The sequence below is a fragment of the Microcaecilia unicolor genome, chromosome 13, assembly GCF_901765095.1.
Source record: "Microcaecilia unicolor chromosome 13, aMicUni1.1, whole genome shotgun sequence".
Lineage (NCBI taxonomy): Eukaryota > Metazoa > Chordata > Amphibia > Gymnophiona > Siphonopidae > Microcaecilia > Microcaecilia unicolor.
In genome coordinates, this window is record NC_044043.1 from 20289413 (window position 1) to 20311212 (window position 21800).

The 21800-nt window shown below is 45.8% G+C and overlaps 2 protein-coding genes across 5 annotated transcripts in view; one reads left to right on the forward strand and one right to left on the reverse strand.

The window, feature by feature from the left end:
* CMTR2 (cap methyltransferase 2) overlaps window positions 1–21800 on the forward strand; it is a 194303-nt gene that overhangs the window by 88342 nt on the left and 84161 nt on the right. The gene's annotated exons all lie outside the window — the stretch shown is intronic.
* Window positions 1–21800, reverse strand: part of LIMK1 (LIM domain kinase 1) — a 252371-nt gene that overhangs the window by 54529 nt on the left and 176042 nt on the right. For all 3 annotated transcript variants that reach the window (XM_030186154.1, XM_030186152.1, XM_030186153.1), the window contains one exon: window positions 21455–21586. In XM_030186154.1, the coding sequence (XP_030042014.1) occupies window positions 21455–21586 (132 nt within the window). The remainder of the gene's footprint in view (window positions 1–21454; window positions 21587–21800) is intronic.

Here is a 21800-nt window from a genome sequence, read left to right on the forward strand (position 1 = left end):
TTTGCAATATGCTTAGTGTATCTACATTAGATAAGAAGGGATTTGTGATTCATTTTGAAAACAGTAAGTGCACAATCTCTAAAAATGATGAAGTGTATGCTGAAGCTTTTATGCATAATGATGTTTATAAGCTGAACATTTCAGGTGAAGCCTCACATATGGTGCAAGTAAGGAAGAATGATGGTAAATGTAGTCCGGAAATCTGGCATCGCCGCCTGGGACATCGTGATTCTAAGGTGATCCAGGATCTTTACAGTAAGCAACTAGCCACTGGCATTCAGATAAGTGCAGATGCTGGTAAAATGGAGAAATGCATAGACTGTGTTACTCAAAAAGGTGTAAGACCCTCATTTCCTGCATACACAGGAAATAGGAGTAATAAAGTACTGGACTTAATACACAGTGACTTATGTGGACCGTTTAATATCCCATCATTGGGAAATAACAGATTTGTGCTAATATTCTTGGATGATTTCTCTAGATATTGTGTGGCCTATTTGCTGAAAGAAAAAAGTCAAGTCACAGACATGCTGAAGAAATACGTAGCCATGGTGAGCAATAAATTTGAAAGAAAACCAAAGGTTCTTCAGACCGACAATGGTGGTGAGTTCACTTCACAAAGCATGCGCACATTTCTAGAACAAGAAGGCATTCAACATATCACAACAGTAGCTTATACACCAGAACAAAATTCTGTTGCAGAGAGAAAATTTAGGTCACTTGTGGAAATGACCAGATGTATGCTGTCAGATAGCAATCTCCCTAAAAGACTATGGGGGGAAGCCATTCTCACAGCAGTGTACCTACAAAACAGAATGCCAACTAAAGGCGCTGAGCGCACACCACATGAGACATGGCATGGTAGGAAGCCAAACCTGTCACACATAAGAACATTTGGAAGTACAGCATATGCTCATGTACCAAAGCAAAGAAGGCATAAGCTGGATTCCACAACAGAAAGGGGCATTTTAGTTGGCTATGCTCCAGGACACAAAGGATATAGAATTTTGAATCTGAAAACTGGCATTGTTGGCATAAGACATGTTACATATTTTGATGAAAACAAAAGGGTTGATAAAGGCTGGATTATCCCAGATGAGCCTTATCATCCAGAATATGAAACTAGAACCATAATAGACATGCCAGTGTATATAAATGCCATACCAAGGCAGATGTCTGAAAGCAACTCATCTGTATCTAACGAGGAACAGGCAGAGGAAGCAGACACAGAAAGGATCATTGAAGAAGACAGTACAGTTGGAGAAGGGGAATCAATTGGAGAAGGACTCTCAGATTTAGAGGATGCGGAAAGGTCAGACCAACCTGTTGTCAGACGCTCATCCAGGGAAAACAAAGGTGTTCCACCCCTAAGACTGTCTTACCTAACAAAGTCAGCAGAAGCTCAAGAGCCCTTAACATGGGATGAGATTGAGAAAATGCCAGCAGAAGAAGCTGCTGAATGGCATAAAGCTGCACAAGAAGAAATTGATGCATTGGATAAAAATAATACTTGGATTCTTACAAAACTACCTCCTGGCAAGAAAGCTATAGGATGCAAATGGGTATTCAAGTTAAAAAGGAATGCACAAGGAAAAGTGGAAAGGTATAAAGCCAGATTAGTGGCAAAGGGATATCTTCAAAAATATGGAGAAGATTTTGATGAAGTGTTTGCACCTGTAGTGAAACACACGACAATCAGAACACTTCTGAGCATTGCAGTCTCAAAAGGCATGCAAGTCAACCACATTGATGTGAAAACAGCGTTTCTTCACGGAGATATAACTGAAGACTTGTACATGGAACAGCCAACAGGTTTCATAAATACAAAACAAAGACAGCTAGTGTGTAAATTAAACAAAGGTCTTTATGCATTAAAGCAAAGTGCAAAATGTTGGAATGAAAAATTGCATGAAATATTGACAAATTTAGGATTTAAGCAAGGTGAAGCAGACAAATGCTTGTACACTAGGTGCAGAAATGGACAATATGCATACATTTTAGCTTTTGTTGATGATCTGCTCATTGCAAGCAAAAGTGAGCAAGAGTACAAGGACATTGTAAAGTGTTTAAACCAGAATGTTGAGATAAAAGAACTTGGAAATGTGTCATACTATCTTGGTATAGAAATTGAGAAACAAAATGATGGTTCTTATCTTCTAAGCCAGAAGCAGAAAATAAATGAGCTTATTGAAAGTTTAGGTATGCAAGATGCCCAAGTTGTAAGCACTCCCATGATCACTGATTTTCTGAAGGATGAAACAGTAAGAGAACCTTTACCAGATAACATCCAATATAGATCAGCCATAGGTAAGCTTTTATATCTAGCTACCACATACAGGGCTGATATAGCAAATGCAGTAGGAATTTTGAGCAGAAGGGTCAGCTCACCTACCAAATCAGATTGGACTGCAGTTAAAAGGATGGTAAGGTATTTAAAGGGTACCATTGATTGTAAATTAAAGATTTCAGCCAATAGTAATCCAAAACTAATATGTTACTGTGATTCAGATTGGGCAGGGGATCATTCTAATTATAAATCCACAAGTGGATATGTGTTTATGTATGGAAATGTACAAATTTCATGGGCCAGTCATAAACAAAGTATTGTGAGTCTGTCTTCTACAGAAGCTGAATATGTGGCTGTATCGGAAGCGTGCAGAGAACTGATGTGGATTGAAAAACTTTTGCTGGATTTTGGAATAGCTGAAAAGAGACCAATCCAGATAATGGAAGATAATCAGAGCTGCATCCGACTGTCACAGAATGACAAGGTTCAGTCACGCACCAAGCACATCGCAACGAAATACCACAACGTGCGAGAGTTGGCGAAAGAAGGGGTCATCAGTCTACACTATTGTCACACCAGTGAGATGACAGCTGACATCATGACCAAACCGTTACCCAGAGAACATTTTGTGAATCTGCGTATAAAGCTTGGACTTTGTATGAATAAATAATTGCATGACAGTTATGCATGAGAAGGGGTTTGTTGGAATGTAATTGTATTTTACATGCATTGCCTGTCACCTATTATTTCTCTGTGATTACTCTGTGACCTCTGATGTGAATTACTTAGAGAGGTCACACAGCTATGCAACTTCCTGTGGGGGTTAGACACAGCAGATGCAGCACATGGAGCACATGGAGCTCATGATCTCTCCTAACCTGAGAGGATCTATGGTGGTGTGAGCATCCATTACCATCTAAGCACATGGAAGGAGCTGATAAGACAAATGTATAGTAATATGTAAATATAAGCCTGTCTGATTATAATCTAACTACAAACTGTGAGTAAACAGATGTTTTGTTACTTCAACTTTAAAGTGACTCAGCAGTGAATTATTCAGGGGTGAATGAGAGAGAGATGAAGAAAGAAATTAACATTTCTAAAGCTGAAGCTGTGTGTACTAAAATCTGCTAATTATTTGCTACAAATAATCCAACATCAACATCTGCCGAGCTGTGATCTGCTGAGACGCTCTGGTCTGTGAAGCCAGGGACAGGAGGTTGTTGGCCCTCGCTTCGGGAAGGAAGGCCTGAGCCGTCTGGGTATTCAGCAGAGCTCCTATGAATTCCAGAGACTGGGTTGGCTGGAGATGGGACTTTGGGTAATTTATCACAAACCCCAGCAGCTCCAGGAGTTGAATAGTGCACTGCATGGACCGGAGAGCTCCCGCCTCCGAGGTGTTCTTGACCAGCCAATCGTCGAGATATGGGAACACGTGCACTCCCAGCTTGCGTAGATACGCCGCCACCACCACGAGGCACTTTGTAAACACCCGTGGGGCAGAGGCGAGCCCAAAGGGCAGCACACAATACTGAAAGTGCCGTGTGCCCAGACGGAATCTGAGATACTGTCTGTGAGCTGGCAGTATCGGGATGTGAGTGTATGCGTCCTTTAAATCCAGGGAACATAGCCAGTCGTTTTTCTGAATCATAGGCAGAAGGGTGCCCAAGGAAAGCATCCTGAACTTTTCTTTGACCAGGAATTTGTTCAGGCCTCTCAGGTCTAGGATGGGACGCATCCCCCCTGTTTTCTTTTCCACAAGGAAGTACCTGGAATAGAATCCCTGCCCTTCCTGCCCGGGTGGTACGGGCTCGACCGCATTGGCGCTGAGAAGGGCGGAGAGTTCCTCTTCAAGTACCTGCTTGTGATGGGAGCTGAAGGATTGAGCTCCCGGAGGACAATTTGGTGGCAGGGAGGCCAAATTCAGGGCGTATCCGCACCGCACTATTTGGAGAACCCACTGGTCGGAGGTTATGAGAGGCCACCTTTGGTGAAAAAATTTTAACCTCCCTCCGACCGGCAGATCGTCCGGTACGGACACTTTGAGGGCGGCTATGTTCCCGTGGATCCAGTCAAAAGCCCGTCCCCGGCTTTTGCTGTGGAGGCGCAGGGGGCTGCTTAGGCGCACGCTGTTGACGAGAACGAGCGCGCTGGGGCTGTCCCTGTGCCTGACGAGGCCTTCGGGCCGGCTGGGTGTACCTACGCTTGGTGAAAGCATAGGGCGCAGCCTGCCGGGCCCGGGAAAAACGTCCACCTGCTGAGGTGGATGCTGAAGGCGCCCAGTGGGAGAGCTTGTCGAGGGCGGTTTCCCGCTGATGCAGTTGGTCCACCAGCTGCTCGACCTTCTCGCCAAAAATATTATCCCCCCCGGCAAGGGACGTCGGCCAGTCTCTGCTGGGTGCGGTTGTCCAGGTCAGAGGCACGCAGCCATGAGAGCCTGCGCATCACTATACCTTGGGCCACAGCACGAGACGCCACGTCACAGGTGTCATAGATACCCCTGGACAGGAACTTTCTGCACGCCTTCAGCTGCCTGACCACCTCCTGAAAAGGCCTGGACTGCTCCGGCGGGAGCTTATCAACCAGGTCCGCCAGTTGCTTCACATTATTCCACATGTGGATGCTCGTGTAGAGCTGGTAAGACTGGATGCGGGTCACGAGCATGGAAGATTGGTAGGCCTTCTTCCCAAACGAGTCCAGAGTGCGAGACTCCCGCCCCGGGGGCGCCGAGGCGGTATCCCTCGAACTCCATGCCCTCTTGAGAGCAGAGTCCACGACCGCCGAGTCATGAGGCAATTGGGGCCGCATTAACTCTGGGTCTGAGTGGATTCTGTATTGGGACTCTGCTTTCTTGGGGATGGTGGGATTAGATAATGGTCTCAACCAGTTCCGAAGCAGTGTCTCTTTGAGGACATTGTGCAATGGTACCGTGGAGGACTCTCTAGGTGGTGATGGATAGTCGAGGACCTCGAGCATCTCAGCCCTCGGCTCATCCACAGAGACCACGGGAAAGGGAATGCAAATAGACATATCCCTGACAAAGGAGGCAAAGGAGAGGCTCTCAGGTGGCGAGAGCTTCCTCTCTGGTGAAGGAGTGGGGTCGGAGGGAAGGCCCACAGATTCCTCCGAGGAGAAATATCTGGGGTCCTCCTCCTCCCCCCACGAGGCCTCTTCCTCGGTGTCGGACATAAGCTCGTGCAGCTGAGTCCTCAACCAGGCCCGGCTCGACGTCGAGGCACCGAGGCCTCGGTGGTGTCGTCGAGCGGTGGACTCCCGCGCCGGTGGGGATGAAGCTCCCTCCATCGACGTCGACGGGGACTCCACCTGCGTGGCGGACTTGCGGCGTCGGCACCGGGCTAGAGCTCGCCGGCGCCACAGTCAACGTCGCCGAGGGCGCAAGCACCCCCGGCGCCGGCACAGTCTGGCGCATCAGCCCTTCCAGGATCCCCGGAACGATGGCTCAGAGGCACTCGTCAAGGCCCGCCGTCGGGGAAAGGCGCGCGGGCCGGTAGAGGCGTCGGTGCCGGAAACTGTTCGGGTCCAGGAGACTGCACCGAAGTGCTGGGACCCTGACGCGGCGGTACCTCTACTACAGAGGGGGACATCTCCTCTCGACGCTGTCGTTTCCTCGGCGTCGACTCCTCTCTGGCGCCGGGAGCCGGATGCATCGATGGCGACCGATGACGGTGCTTCTTCGTTTTCTTGCGATGCCCGTCATCGGCGCTTGGTGGAATGGAGGAGGAGGAGGTCGATCCCCCTCGGCCTCGAGGGACCGGGTCCGACAGGGTTCGGTCCCGAGGGCCCTGGGTAGAGGGAGTGACCGGGGCCGATTGCCCACGCGGCCTCTCACCCCTGCCGTCACCGGAGGACCGGCGGGCCGACGGGACCTGTGCTCCTGGGGTCGATGCCATCGGTGCTGATTTCGTGGACATCGATACCGGTACCGAAGAACCGGCCGTCGATACCGATGCCATCGAAGTCGACGTCGAGGGGCCGGCGCAAGTTCCAAAAAGACGGTCCTGAAGAACTTGCCTCGCTACTTGTGTCCGTTTCCGGAGACCGAGACACAAAGTACACGACTTGGTATCGTGCTCCGGGCCGAGGCACTGGAGGCACCAAGCGTGAGTGTCGGTCTGCGAGATATGCCGGCCGCACCGACCACACTTTTTAAATCCACTCGGGACCTTCGAGGACATCGACGGAAAAATCGCGTCGGCGAAATCAAAGTCGTCGATGGTGGCGGTAAAAATCACACCTCGAAAATAAATCGACCGCGCGGGCACAAGGCCGCAACGCGACGCCCCCGCTAAGAGACAAGGGAAAAACAAGTTCAGCGCGGTTTTTTTTTTTAACAGAAAACTAAAGAGAAAACGCGGCAACGGAAAAATAAGAAGATTCGCGCTAACAACGCGATCCGGTTTCCGGGGCTGACAGAGAGAGAGACGAATACGGCTCTCTCCAGCGTGGAAAAGAAAAGACTGAGCGGGAACGGTCACGCACGGGTGGGAAGACGGCCGCGCATGCGCGGTGGGCGTGCCCTGCGTGCGGACCGCCCGCAAAGTTTTTGTTCCGGTTGGTGGGGGCTGCCGTGGACGTCAACCCAGTCGTGAGAACAAGCAGCCTGCTTGTCCTCGGAGAAAGACCTGTACGGTCCCATCCAGTTTGCCCAACAAGATAAACTCATTTACATGGTATGTGATACTTTATATGTATACTGTGATAAAGTCACATCCAGGATAGTAGGGTTAAGGCAGTGCCAGTTTGAAATACAAGTCCCAGAAGGTATTGCAGGCAAGGAGCCAGGGGGGGGGGGGAGATGAGGAACCCGGACTGGACTCCTAGCTGCAATGGGGGAAGACATGGGTGTAAGCTGGTAGGACGTGTAGATGGGCTGCCACTAGGGGGAAAGAGAGTTAGGAAACCCTGTGTGCAGGAGCTCATCATCAGTCTAATGCTTAACTCAGCTGGTATGGGTGTGGGGGAAGCTAATGGAAGGAGCATGATTGGTTGTGAGAGCAGAAGCCAGGGATTGATTAGGCAGGTGGGAAGCAGTCCCAGAGAAGCAGGAGAGAGAGAAGCAGTTGCAGGCTGAAAACCCTTGGGTAAGAGAGGTCCCTAAAGTACTGAAGCAGGCTGAAATCCCTTGGGTGTGAGGAAGTCCCAAAAGTATTTGCAGGCTGAAAATCCTTGGGTAAGGGAGGTCCCTAAAGTATTGAATTTACCAGTGAAGCTGATGCAGGGTGAAATCCCTTGGGTATGAGAAGTCCCTAAAGTATTGAAATCTCCTGAAGGTAAAGAGAGTAGAAGGTAGAAACTGCTGTTTTGTGATTTAACTGTGATGATGAATTGAATGAACTGCTTCTATTTGGAATTGAACTACTGTTTATTGTGCACTGGATAAAGAGCCCAGACTGGAGCTGACTGTGAGCCTGTATTGAATCCTGGTATGTGCTGATAGCCTACTGCTTAAAGGGGACTATTTGCCACACACTTTCCGGTGGCTTATACGTGCTAAGACTGAAGGTGAATGCTGCTGTTGGAACTGTGTATCAGGTCTACTAGAAACCTGCATGGAATAAAGTCCTTAAGATTGAAGTTGCTGGTGGACATTTATTTCTTGATTGTACCAGGAGCCTGTGGCTGGAGGAGATTGTTCTATTTGAAAAGTATTAATCCGCAAACGAACCTTTTCCGGAGGTGCGAAGGCGGTAGAACGAGAAGACATGAAATGAGATTGAAGGGGGACAGACTCAAGAAAAATGTCAGGAAGTATTTTTTCACGGAGAGAGTAGTGGATGCTTGGAATGCCCTCCCGCGGAAGGTGGTGGAAATGAAAACGGTAACAGAATTCAAACACGCGTGGGATAAACATAAAGGAATCCTGTTTAGAAGGAATGGATCCTAAGGAGCTTAGCTGAGAGTGGGTGGCAGAGCCGGTGGCGGGAGGCGGGGATAGTGCTGGGCAGACTTATACGGTCTGTGCCAGAGCCGGTGGTGGGAGGCGGGGCTGGTGGTTGGGAGGCGGGGATAGTGCTGGGCAGACTTACACGGTCTGTGCCCTGAAAAGGACAGGTACAAATCAAGGTAAGGTATACACAAAAAGTAGCACATATGAGTTTATCTTGTTGGGCAGACTGGATGGACCATGCAGGTCTTTTTCTGCCGTCATTTACTATGTTACTATGCACTTAGGGGTACCTGGTTACAATACCCGAGTTTGATTTGTCCTTGCCTTTCTCAGGGCACAGACCGTAAACTCTGCCCAGCACTGTTCTTGTACTAAGTTCTGAAGCTAATGTCGAAGCCCCTTAAAATTTACACTCCAGCCCATCCCTATCTTTTCAGTCACGATCAGGGCATAGACCGTAGAAGTCTGCCCAGCTCCCATTTTGTTTCCCAATTACTGGCGTTTGCCACCCAATCTCCGCTAAGATTCCGCGGAACCATTCCTTCTAAACAGGATTACTTTGTGTTTATCCCACGCATGTTTGAATTCCATTACCGTTTTCATCTCCACCACCTCCCACGGGAGGGCATTCCACATATCCACCACCCTCTCCGTAAAAAAAATACTTTGACATTAGTCCCGAGTCTGCCCCCCTCCAACCTCAATTCATGGCCTCTAGTTCTACCACCTTCCCGTCTCCGAAAAAGGTTAATTTGTGGATTAATACCTTTCAAATATTTGAACGCCTGTATCGTCACCCCTGTTTCTCCTTTCCTCCAAGGTATACATGTTCAGGTTAGCAAGTCTCTCCTTGTACAGTTTGCAATGCAAATCCCATACCATTTTTGTAGCTTTTCTTTGCACCGCTTCCAGTCTTTTTACATCTTTAGCAAGATATGGCCTCCCAAACTGAACACAATACTCCAAGTGGGGCCTCACCAACGACTTGTAGAGGGGCATCAACACCTCCTTTCTTCTGCTGGTTATGCCCCTCTCTATGCAACCTAGCATTCTTCTGGCCACGGCCGTCGCCTTGTTGCATTGTTTTTTTCACCTTAGATCCTCAGACACCAACATCCCAAGGTCTCTCTCCTGAGTTGAGCTTACTAATCTCTCCCCTCCTATTCGGTATCTCTCTTTTGGGTTTCTGCACCCCAAGTGCATCATGCTACACTTCTTGACATTAATTTTATCTAAGAAAAGTGGAGAAACTAGATCCGCTACGTGGATAAAAATAAAAGAACAGCAAAAAAGTAGCGAAATCAACACGATGCTTCCAAAACACCGGGTTTTGGAAGCATTGTGTTGATCTCGCTACTTTTTTGCTGTTCTTTTATTACATTTTAACTGCCAGACCCTTGACCATTCTTCTAAGGTTCGGAGATCCGTTCTCATCGTTTCTACTCCCTCCAGGGTATCCACTCTATTAGCTATTTTCGTGTCATCTGTAAAAAGGCACACCTTTCCTTCCAACTCTTCAGCAATATCTCCCACAAATATATTAAACAGAATGGGCCCCAGCACCAACCCCCGAGGAACTCTACTGCTCACCTTTCTTTCCTTCAAGCAAATTCCATTTACTACCACCCTCTGCCACCTGTCGGTCAACCAGTTTCTTATCCAGTTCACCACTTTCAGTGCTAAGTTCAACCCTTTCAGCTTATTCATGAGTCTTCTGTGGGGGACCATATCAAAGGCTTTGCTGAAGTCCAAGTAGATTACATCTAGCGCACATCCTTCATCCAGTTCTTTGGTCACCCAGTCAAAGAAGTCAATAAGATTCATTTGGCAGGATTTTCCTTTGGTTAAGCCATGTTACCTCGGGTCCTGTAACCCATCAACTTCTAGAAAGTTAACTATCCTTTCTTTCAGCAGCGACTCCATTATTTATCCTACCACCGACGTGAGACTTACCGGTCTGTAGGTTCCCACTTCTTCTCTGTCTCCACTTTTGTGAAGAGGGACCACATCTGCTCATCTCCAATCCCATGGAACCTCTCCAGTCTGTAAAGATTTATTAAATAAATCTTTAATATAGAGGTCCCGCCAGGACCTCTCTGAGCGCCTTCAGTATTCTGGGATGTATCCCATCCGGCACCATAGCTTTGTCCACCTTCAGATTCTCAAGCTGTTTATAAATTCTTTCTTTCGTAAACAGCGCAGTGTCCACTCCATTCCCAGATGTTCCCTCAGCAGCCGACCGCGGTCCTTCTCCAGGATTTTCCTCCATGAACACCAAAGAGAAATAATTGTTTAGCATGTTCGTTTTATCTTCATCACTCTCCACATAGCTATTCTCATTATTTTTCAGTTTGTGTAAATTGGTTGTGTGGAAAGTGTCCAAGCTCTAAGTGGGTAAAATAAGATATGCACATGTGCCTGGAGCTGTACCAGGAGGCAGCAACTGAAACATTACTGTCTGCATTGTTTTGGTCAAAAAAGCATCTGCAGAGAAGGAGGAACTGACATCACGGTGCTGAATGGCTGCTTCAGCTGAGAGCTCCCGCACCCACCTCCTTTAATCGCTTTTTTCACCCTCAATAGCGAGTTGTTCGGTCCCGGTGGTTGATCAGCGCAGAAGGAAAGTGGACGCTGATCCCAGCATGAGTAAAAAAAAAACTCGATGCAACTGCATAAGGAACCGGAGTGTCCAGCTTCTAGGTACTCCAGTAGAGGCCCGCCGCGCCACGTGTCTCCAGCAACTCGCTCACACTCTGAGTCAGATTCAGTGGGGTCACAATCAGAAGAGTGTCCCGTGTCGCTATCGAGTGAGATGCCGAAGGAGCTGGTAAAGTCTCTCCAAGTGATACGGAGGAGATCAAATCTTCAAAGAATGAAATTATTGCATAGAGACAATGGGAGTGGATCTGCGTGAGCTGTGTGGCCGTGTAGAGGATTTGGAGGGAAGAGTGGATGAGCAGGCCGACCAGCTCACGGATATGGTTGCTAAAATACAACAGTCCTCCTCTCTCTACACTGATCTCCAGTTCAAAGTAGACGACTTGGAGAACTGGGGAGACGGAGCAGCCTTCGATTTCGGGGCGTCCCAGAGAACGGGGACGCTGAAGATGTACTAACAGTTGTCCACACCATTTCTGAAAAACTTTTGAATTCGGATACTGTTACAGAGACAGTGGTGATCGAAAGGGCTCACAGCATTTGGGAAGCCTACAGACAATAGACCAAGAGATATTATTGCAAGATTTGCCTCTTCTATTGTCAGAGAATGTTTGCTGAAAAGTGCTCGTCACATCCTATGTGTAATTAACACATTATGTGTAATTAACACATAACTAAGCCAGAGTCCAGATTTATCAGGACCTTTCTGCCTTTACGCTGACTCAGAGGCGTCTTATGAAACCAGCATTGGAAATCTTAGCGAAGGGAAAAATTTCATACAGGTGGGCCTTTCCTTTTGCCCTGCACTTCATGTTAAATGGGAAAATGCAGCGGGTCCGCCATCTTCACAAAGCGTGGAAGGTGTTGCACGAGGCGGGGATGTCTACAACAGCTACTCCACCACTAGAGATAGCACCCGCTACAAAAATGGAAGAGGGTCGCTCCTAAGTCGGGAGCTGCGTCTGCTGTTGCTTGACTTTTCATTCTGACTGAGAATGGTTTTGGAAGTTTCCCCTTTTTTTTCTAGGAAGGGGGCAATGGGGGCCATGGGCTTATATTGAGTAGATAATTGATGTATATCTGGGGGTGCTGGGTGTATTAGGTAGAGGCGGGGGTCTGTAGTGGGTGGGGGGTAGGTCCAGATGAGTCTGCTGGGCACTGTGGTATCTTTTCTCTTGATTACCCATTCAGTGCTCTTTGGGGTGCTTTGTCTGGTGTGGGAGGGGGAGGGGTTGGGAGAAGGAATTGGAGGATGTGTGTGGAGGGTGATTGCAAGGGAGGGGTTGGCTGGGGTGGGGAGTATGTGGGGGGGGGTGGAATGGGGCAAGGGCTGTGGGGAGGAAGGGTGGGGGGTTGAGGGGGTTATGGGTGGGTGTAGGGTGTGTGAGTGTGTGTGTTTTTTTTCTTTTTTTTCTCTCACTCTCCTCATACTATTCAGGAATATTTGGATTTCCTGCTGTATTGTGAGCTATATTGGCAATGTGTGTTGAACATTAATGAGTGTTGACTTAAAGTTCTTAACGTATAATGTCAAGGGCCTGAATTCGCCCCAAAAACGCCAAAAGCTCTTTAAGAAACTGTTGTTTCATAAACCTCATGGAATATTTTGCAGGAGACACATTTAAAAAGGGAGCATGAAAAACTCGTGTCTCACCCTCATTATTTTGCCTCCGCTGCTGATGCCTCTAAAACATGTGGGGTTGCAATTTTGCTTCACTTGTCCTTGCAGGTCCAGGTATCGATGATAAGGCGGGACCCTGAGGGCAGATTTTTGATTTTGCACCTATTGTTGGATAATCTGGCCTTTTCTCTAGCTTCTATCTAATGATTCACAGGATAAATACTTTGACAGGCTTGGCAGGATTCTTCTCTCGAATCCCTATGGTAAGATGGTTGTGGGGGGTGATTTTAATGCATCCTTTCATACAATATTGGACAGATCGGGTACGGGGTCGGTAATGGACATTAGGAACTCAAAAGCGCTGAAAGAACTCGCACATGCATTGGGCATATGTGATCTGTGGCGCTTACATCACAGAATGGGATTATTCCTTCTATTCTCATGCACATGGTTCTTATTCTCGTACTGATTATTTGCTCATTGATGTTTATTATTTTATTATTTATTGCATTTGTATCCCACATTTTCCCACCTTTTTGCGGGCTCAAAGTGGCTTACAATACATTATGAATGATGGAAATTACATTTTGTTACAATTCGGTTATGGATTACATTGTGAAGAGTTATACGAGACAAATCAAAGTATCGTTAAGGAATATATCAATGGAAAAGAACATTGAAACATTGAAAGGAAAACAACGAGAAACTAGAGGTTCTGAGGACAATATATTGCATATAAAACGAATAACCTATGGTATACATTTTCTGTGATTAAAGGTATGAGTGTGGTGCGATTTCAGGATTGAGAATACATATCTCTTTGGCACAGGGGGGAGGCCTTTCAGGCATGGTCCGACTTGGGTTCAGCTTCCTTCGCTTCGCGAGGAAGACGTGAATAAGAGGTGGACCTTAAATACAAACTTGTTGAGGGATGACAAGATCTTAGCTGGATATCGAACACTTTTAAGAATATCTTGATAATAACTTGAATTCGGGGCCTTCTTTGGGGACGCTTTAAAGGCAGTATCCAGAGGGTTTTTTTTTTACAAAAAGCAAGTGCACAGGCTCAGAGCAGACGTGTGGAAGTGGAGAATTGTATTTGCAAGCTGACCCATTTGGAAAATCTTCATAAATCTTCCTAATCGGCTTCAACTTTAAGGGAGATTCAGGCCCTTTGCTTAAGATTACATAATATTTATTTGGAACAGCTGCAATTTTGTAGATCTGAACAACAACAAACTCATTATGTCAATCATAATAAGCCTGGTCGTTCCTTGGCCCTTAAACTTAGGCGGCAGCGAGCTGAGCGTACTATCCTTAGGATCGGGGATGGTGGGAATAAGGTTTTAACTAAGTCCTCTTTGATCCATCAATGCTTTCAAACCTTCTATCAGTCTTTATACTTGGCAGACTCCGCGATTCATTCTGAAGCAGTTGAGGCTTTTTTAAAAATCTTCTCAAGCACTTCCCTCTCTAACAGAAGCGCAATGCTGTGCTTTGGAAAGTCCTGTACAGGTGGAGGAAGTTATAAAAATTATTAAGGAACTTCCCACTGGGAAATCTCCTGGGCTGGATGGTCTGCCAAATGATTTTTATAAGGTGTTTCGAGGGGAGCTTGCCCCCAGATAAATATCATATCAAAAGAATAGAAAAAGCGATCACGTATCTTTAATTGTGCCCAGCACATTAAGGGCTCTGATAAGCTGCGCTATATGCATGTTAACATCTTTTAATGCGCGTTAACCATGTACGTGCCTACAATATCCTTATAGGCGCCCACATGGTTAGTGCACACGCTAATTGTAGGCACGTTTAAAACGCTAATGCGCCTTAGTAAACAGGGCCCTAATTGTTTTGAAGAGAACAAAGTTTTGCCAGTTTACTGCTTATCAACGACTTTGACAGTGCATGAATGTGGAGAGAGTGGCGTTTTGCCGAGTTGCTGCTTGTTAGCGGCTTTGACAGTGGAGAAGTAGCCTAATGGTTAGTGCAGTGGGCTTTGATTCTGGCGACCTGGGTTTGATTCCCACTACAGCTCCTTGTGATTTTGGGCAACTCACTTAACCCTCCACTGCCCCGGGTACAAAAAACAAACAAAACAAAAACAAACAGATTGTGAGCCCTCTAGGAACAGAGAAAATACCTGCATATAATGTGTACAGTGCTGCACTATAGAAATGATCAGTAGTAGTAGACAGTGCTTGCAACTACTCCAGCTAACCCTGGACACAGGTCTTGGACCGAAACGTCACTGTTCATAAGTACATAAGTAAGTACATAAGTAATGCCACACTGGGAAAAGACCAAGGGTCCATCGAGCCCAGCATCCTGTCCACGACAGCGGCCAATCCAGGCCAAGGGCACCTGGCAAGCTTCCTAAACGTACAAACATTCTATAAATGTTATTCCTGGAATTGTGGATTTTTCCCAAGTCCATTTAGTAGCGGTTTATGGGACTTGTCCTTTAGGAAACCGTCTAACCCCCTTTTAAACTCTGCCAAGCTACCTTCACCACGTTCTCCGGCAACGAATTCCAGACTTTAATTACGCGTTGGGTGAAGAAACATTTTCTTTGATTTGTTTAAATTTACTACCTGTAGTTTCATCGCATGCCCCCTAGTCCTAGTATTTTTGGAAAGTGTGAACAGACGCTTCACATCCACCTGTTCCACTCCACTCGTTATTTTATATATCATATCTCCCCTCAGCCGTCTCTTCTCGAAGCTTAAAGCCCTAGCCTCCTTAGCCTTTCTTCATAGGGAAGTCGTCCCATCCCCGCTATCATTTTAGTCGCCCTTTGCTGCATCTTTTCCAATTCCATTATATATTTCTTGAGATGCGGCAACCAGAATTGAACACAATACTCAAGGTGCGGTCGCACCATGGAGCGATATAATGGCATTATAACATCCTCACACCTGTTTTCTATACCTTTCCTAATAATACCCAACATTCTATTCGCTTTCTGAGCTGCAGCAGCACACTGAGCAGAAGGTTTCATTGTATTATCGACAACGACACCCAGATCCCTTTCTTGGTCCGTAACTCCTAATGTGGAACCTTGCATGACGTAACTATAATTCGGGTTCTTTTTTCACACATGCATCACCTTGCACTTGCTCACATTAAACGTCATCTGCCATTTAGCCGCCCAGTCTCCCAGTCTCGTAAGGTCCTTCTGTTTTCTCACAATCCTGTCGCGAGTTAACGACTTTGAATAACTTTGTGTCATCAGCAAATTTAATTATCTCGCTAGTTACTCCTATCTCTAAATCATTTATAAATATATTAAAAAGCAGCGGTCCTAGCACAGACCCCTGAGGAACCCCACTAACTACCCTTCTCCATTGTGAATACTGCCCATTTAACCCCACTCTCTGTATCCTATCCTTCAACCAGTTTTTAATCCACAATAGGACTTTTCCTCCTATCCCATGACCCTCCAATTTCCTCTGTAGCCTTTCATGAGGTACCTTGTCAAAAGCCTTTTGAAAATCCAGATACACAATATCAACTGGCTCCTCTTTGTCCACATGTTTGTTTACTCCTTCAAAGAATTGAAGTAAATTGGTCAGGCAAGATTTCCCCACACAAAAGCCGTGCTGACTCGGTCTCAGTAATCCATGTCCTCGGATGTGCTCTGTAATTTTGTTTTTAATAATAGCCTCTACCATTTTCCCCGGCACCGATGTCAGACTCACCGGTCTATAATTTCCCGGATCTCCCCTGGAACCTTTTTTAAAAATGGGCGTTACATTGGGCACCCTCCAATCTTCCGGTACCACGCTCGATTTTAAGGATAAATTGCATATCACTAGCAAGCTCATTTTTCAGTTCTATCAGTACTCTAGGATGCATACCATCCGGTCCAGGAGATTTGCTACTCTTCAGTTTGCTGAACTGCCCCATTACGTCCTCCAGGTTTACCGTGAAGTCAGTAAGTTTCTCCGACTCGTCCGCTTGAAATATCATTTCCGACACCGGTATCCCACCCAAATCTTCCTCGGTGAAGACCGAAGCAAAGAATTCATTCAATCTCTCCGCTACATTTTTGTCTTCCTTGATCGCCCCTTTTACCCCTCGGTCATCCAGCGGCCCAACCGATTCTTTTGCCGGCTTCCTGCTTTTAATATGCAGAAAACATTTTTTACTATGCTTTTTTGCCTCTAATGCTATCTTTTTTTCGTAATCCCTCTTGGCCTTCTTTATCTGCGCCTTGCATTTGCTTTGACACTCCTTTTGCTGCTTCTTGTTATTTTCAGACGGTTCCTTCTTCCATTTTCTGAAGGCATTTCTTTTAGCCCTAATAGCTTCCTTCACCTCACTTTTCAACCAGGCAGGCTGTCTTTTGGAGTTCCGTTTTTCTTTTCTAATTTGTGGAATATGTTTGGCCTGGGCCTCCAAGATGGTATTTTTGAACAGCGTCCATGCCTGTTGTACAGTTTTTACCCTCTCAGTTGGCCCCCTAAGTTTTTTTTTCACTGTTCTTCTCATTTTATCATAGTATCCTTTTTTAAAGTTAAACGCTAATGTATTTGACTTCCTGTGTATAGTTACTTCAAGGTTGATATCAAAACTGATCATATTATGATCACTGTTATCAAACGGCCCCAATACCATAACGTCCCTCACCAGATCATGCGCTTCACCAAGTCTAGAATTTTTCCTTCTCTCGTCGGCTCCTGCACCAGCTGCTCCATAAAGCTGTCCTTGATTTCATCAAGGAATTGTACCTCTCTAGCGTGTCCCGATGTTACATTTACCCAGTCTATATTTGGATAATTGAAGTCACCCATTATTATCATATTGCCTATTTTGTTTGCGTCACTGATTTCTTTTATCATTTCTGCGTCTACCTGCTCATCCTGGCGAGGCGGACAGTAGTACACTCTTATCACCGTCCTTTTCCCTTTTATACATGGAATTTCAACCCACAATGATTCAAGGGTGTGATTTGTATCCTGCTGAATTTGTAATCAGTGTGGGTATTGGGTGATTGCTTTGTCTAGTGCTAGCATTTAATGTGCTGGGCACAATTAAAGATAAGTGGTCGCTTTTTTTATTCTTTTGATATAATATTTATTTAATAACATTTAAACAAACACAGGGACATTGGCAAATACTGAATTATAAGCTTTGATCTGGAATAGCTGTGCGTTATAAGAGATCTTATAGCTTTTTCTCTATTACCATCTATTGCCATTGTGTCTTTAGAGAGAGTGCTTGTTCAATAAATATTTATTTTTATGTGTTAGGGTCGAAGCTACTCCGTTTCCCAGGAGGGCTCATAATCTAAGTTGCAATGCATACTCATTCCCAAAACACATTCTCATACAGATCTCATCAAGCTGATAATATTATATATCTTAATATCTGAAAGTCCCCCCAAACCTTTTCTTAACTGCTTCTACAGAAAAAAAGGTTTAGACAAATTCCTGAAGAAAAGGCCATAAACGGTTATTAAGGCAGACCTGGGGAATGCCACTGCTTTTCCCTTTGATTAAGTAACCAGGAATCTTGCCACTTTTTGGGAGTCTGCCAGATGCTTGTGACCTGGACTGGCCTCTGTTGGAAGCAGAACACTGGTTTTGATGGACCTTTGATCATAGTGTTGTGCACAATAGAGAAGGCAGTATGTTGAATGACTTGCGAGTTATTTTGAGGTGGTTGCCAAAAGACCATGAAGAACAGCACTGCCACAGCCAAGGCAGCTTAAAGAACAGGCCTGAAGAAGCAACTGAAGGTAAATTTTCTGAAGATAACAGCAAAGGAATGGAATTTTGCAAAGGATGAGGAAGGACTTCCTTATCAACAGTGAGATCTATGAGCTACAGGACAGATGTAATTCCAAATCTTGTAACCAGTTCCTTAATGGGAGCTTGGGTTCCTAACAAGGCAGGCATGAATGTTGACAGAGAGCTTTCCATCTGCAAAATCAGATAACTTCTGAGTTTGGTGGATTTAAATAGAGGGTGGAATATCCTAATTTCAAAGACCTGACAATAAAAGCTGCTTAGATTACTGCAAAGATCGGTGGCAAGCCAAGGAAGTGGAGGGAAAGCAGGACCTGGATGTTAATCTAAGACAGAAATGAAGCACAGGGAAAGATCACAGTTGGTCAGGCTGGGTGAGCCACATGGTCTTTATCTGCTGTCAGAGCTCCCTTTTCTCTCACTTCCCTCCTCTCTGCACAGGTCCCTTACAGCAACATAGAAAATGACAGCAGACAAAGACCAAATGTCCATCCCCTCTGTCTGCTAAGGTACTGACACTAGCAAATTCTTTCACTTTCTCCTCCTGTTTCTCTCTTCTCTGGCTAAGGTGTCAGTTTTCAAACGGTCCACTCTTGGACAAAGTCCATGGGTAGCTGTTTCTCAAATGTGTCATTTGATGACATCCTACTACTACTACTACTACTAATCATTTCTATAGCGCTACTAGACGTACGCAGCGCTGTACACTTGAACATGAAGAGACAGTCCCTGCTCGACAGAGCTTACAATCTAATTAGGACAGACAACAGGACAAACAAGAGATAAGGGAATATTAAGGTGAGGATGATAAAATAAGGGTTCTGAACAAGTGAATAAGGGTTAGGAGTTAAAAGCAGCATCAAAAAGGTGGGCTTTTAGCTTAGATTTGAAGACGGCCAGAGATGGAGCCTGACGTACCGGCTCAGGAAGTCTATTCCACATTGAGCCTGCAACGAGGTGGGATAATGTGGGATACAAATGCAATAAATAATAATAATAATTCCAGGCATATGGTGCAGCAAGATAAAAGGAACGGAGTCTGGAGTTAGCGGTGGAGGAGAAGGGTGCAGATAAGAGAGATTTACCCAGTGAATGGAGTTCCCGGGAAAGAATGTAGGGAGAGATGAGAGTGGAGAGGTACTGAGGAGCTGCACAGTGAATGCATTTATAGGTCAATAAGAGGAGTTTGAACTGTATGCGGAAACGGATAGGGAGCCAGTCAAGTGACTTGAGAAGAGGGCTAATATGAGCATAACGACCTGACGGAATATTAGTCGTGCAGCAGAATTTTGAACAGATTGAAGAGGAGAGAGATGGCTAAGTGGGAGACCTGTGAGAAGCAAGTTGCACTAGTCTAAGCGAGAGGTGATAAGAGCGTGGATGAGGGTTCTGGTAGTGTGCTCAGAAAGGAAAGGGCGAATTTTGCTGATATTATAGAGAAAGAAACGACAGGTTTTAACAGTCTGTTGAATCCAGTACCCAACTGCTCTTTTTACATGTGTTTTACTGCATGCCACTCTTTTCTATATTCTTGTTATATTGCCATAGTCAAGACTCACTTCCAGGGCAGGCGCTCCCTTCCCCTGGTGTGCTTTAGCTCTTTAGGCGGCATCCGATTTCAGGCTCTGTTTTCCAAGCTGGAGGGTGTGGAGTGGGTTGTGATGAGGAAGGTCTCTCCAGCCTAAAAGGGGTAGTCCTAGCTCTATGGATGACTGCCTGGCTTTAGTGAGGAAGATAGTGGGAGGGAAATGTTTTGGCCATCTCACAGCTACAGGGCAGAGAAGATTCTAGGCTTTCTGGGCTGGATATGGAGATGTGTTGACATTAGTTCTTAGTTTGTTATATAGTTTTTGGTTTTAATAGTAATATTTTTATTGATTTTGTATACACTTCTGATGTTTTGTAATCAGTTTTCTTTACTTGAGGGAGTTGATGGGTTATAAGTCTGATATAACATAACATAATAAGTACATAAGTAATGCCATACTGGGAAAAGACCAAGGGTCCATCGAGCCCAGCATCTTGTCCACGACAGCGGCCAATCCAGGCCAAGGGCACCTGGCAAGCTTCCCAAACGTACAAACATTCTATACATGTTATTCCTGGGATTTTGGATTTTTCCAAGTCCGTTTAGTAGCGGTTTATGGACTTGTCCTTTAGGAAACCGTCCAACCCCTTTTTAAACTCTGCTAAGCTAACCGCCTTCACCACATTTTCCGGCAATGAATTCCAGAGTTTAATTACACGTTGGGTGAAGAAAAATTTTCTCCGATTTGTTTTAAATTTACTACACTGTAGTTTAATCGCATGCCCCCTAGTCCTAGTATTTTTGGAAAGTGTGAACAGACGCTTCACATCCACCTGTTCCACTCCACTCATTATTTTATATACCTCTATCATGTCTCCCCTCAGCCGTCTCTTCTCCAAGCTGAATAGCCCTAGCCTCCTTAGTCTTTCTTCATAGGGAAGTCGTCCCATCCCCGCTATCATTTTAGTCGCCCTTCGCTGCACCTTTTCCAATTCTACTATATCTTTCTTGAGATGCGGCGACCAGAACTGAACATAATACTCAAGGTGCGGTCGCACCATGGAGCGATACAACGGCATTATAACATCCTCACACCTGTTTTCCATACCTTTCCTAATAATACCCAACATTCTATTCGCTTTCCTAGCCGCAGCAGCACACTGAGCAGAAGGTTTCAGCGTGTTATCGACGACACCCAGATCCCTTTCTTGGTCCGTAACTCCTAACGTGGAACCTTGCATGACGTAGCTATAATTCGGGTTCTTTTTTCCCACATGCATCACCTTGCACTTGCTCACATTAAACGTCATCTGCCATTTAGCCGCCCAGTCTCCCAGTCTCGTAAGGTCCTCTTGTAGTTTTTCACAATCCTGTCGCGAGTTAACGACTTTGAATAACTTTGTGTCATCAGCAAATTTAATTACCTCGCTAGTTACTCCCATCTCTAAATCATTTATAAATATACTAAAAAGCAGCGGTCCTAGCACAGACCCCTGAGGAACCCCACTAACTACCCTTCTCCATTGTGAATACTGCCCATTTAACCCCACTCTCTGTTTCCTATCCTTCAACCAGGGGGGATTATTGGAATTTTGCCCATCTGAGTTAGGGTAGGAGGAGGCTCAGGTCCCTGGGTTGGGAGAGAAGGTCTTAGTTCTTGGAGGGAAGAAGAAGGGTTTTTGTTGAAATGATTTCTTACCATGCTTTTGATGATCCCACGTAGCGTGCCCCCTTTGATGTACTCTGTGATGAAGTTCAGCCTCTTGTCTTTGTACAGTACCCCGATAAACCTCAGCACATTGGGATGCTCCAGGCAACGCATAACCTTAACCTGCACAGAGTGACACAGAGCATTTCTAGAGAAGGGACATCGTACACCATATTCCCCAGGAGCTGCAAATCTCATTCTATTCCTTACCAGCCCAAGAGCACAGGCTCTGGCACCCCATTACACAGACACAGGTCCAAAGACAGCATACACTGCTCTAACAGAACTCCAAAAGAGTGAGCTCTTCATCTCTCATCAGGGAGTCATCATACTGACC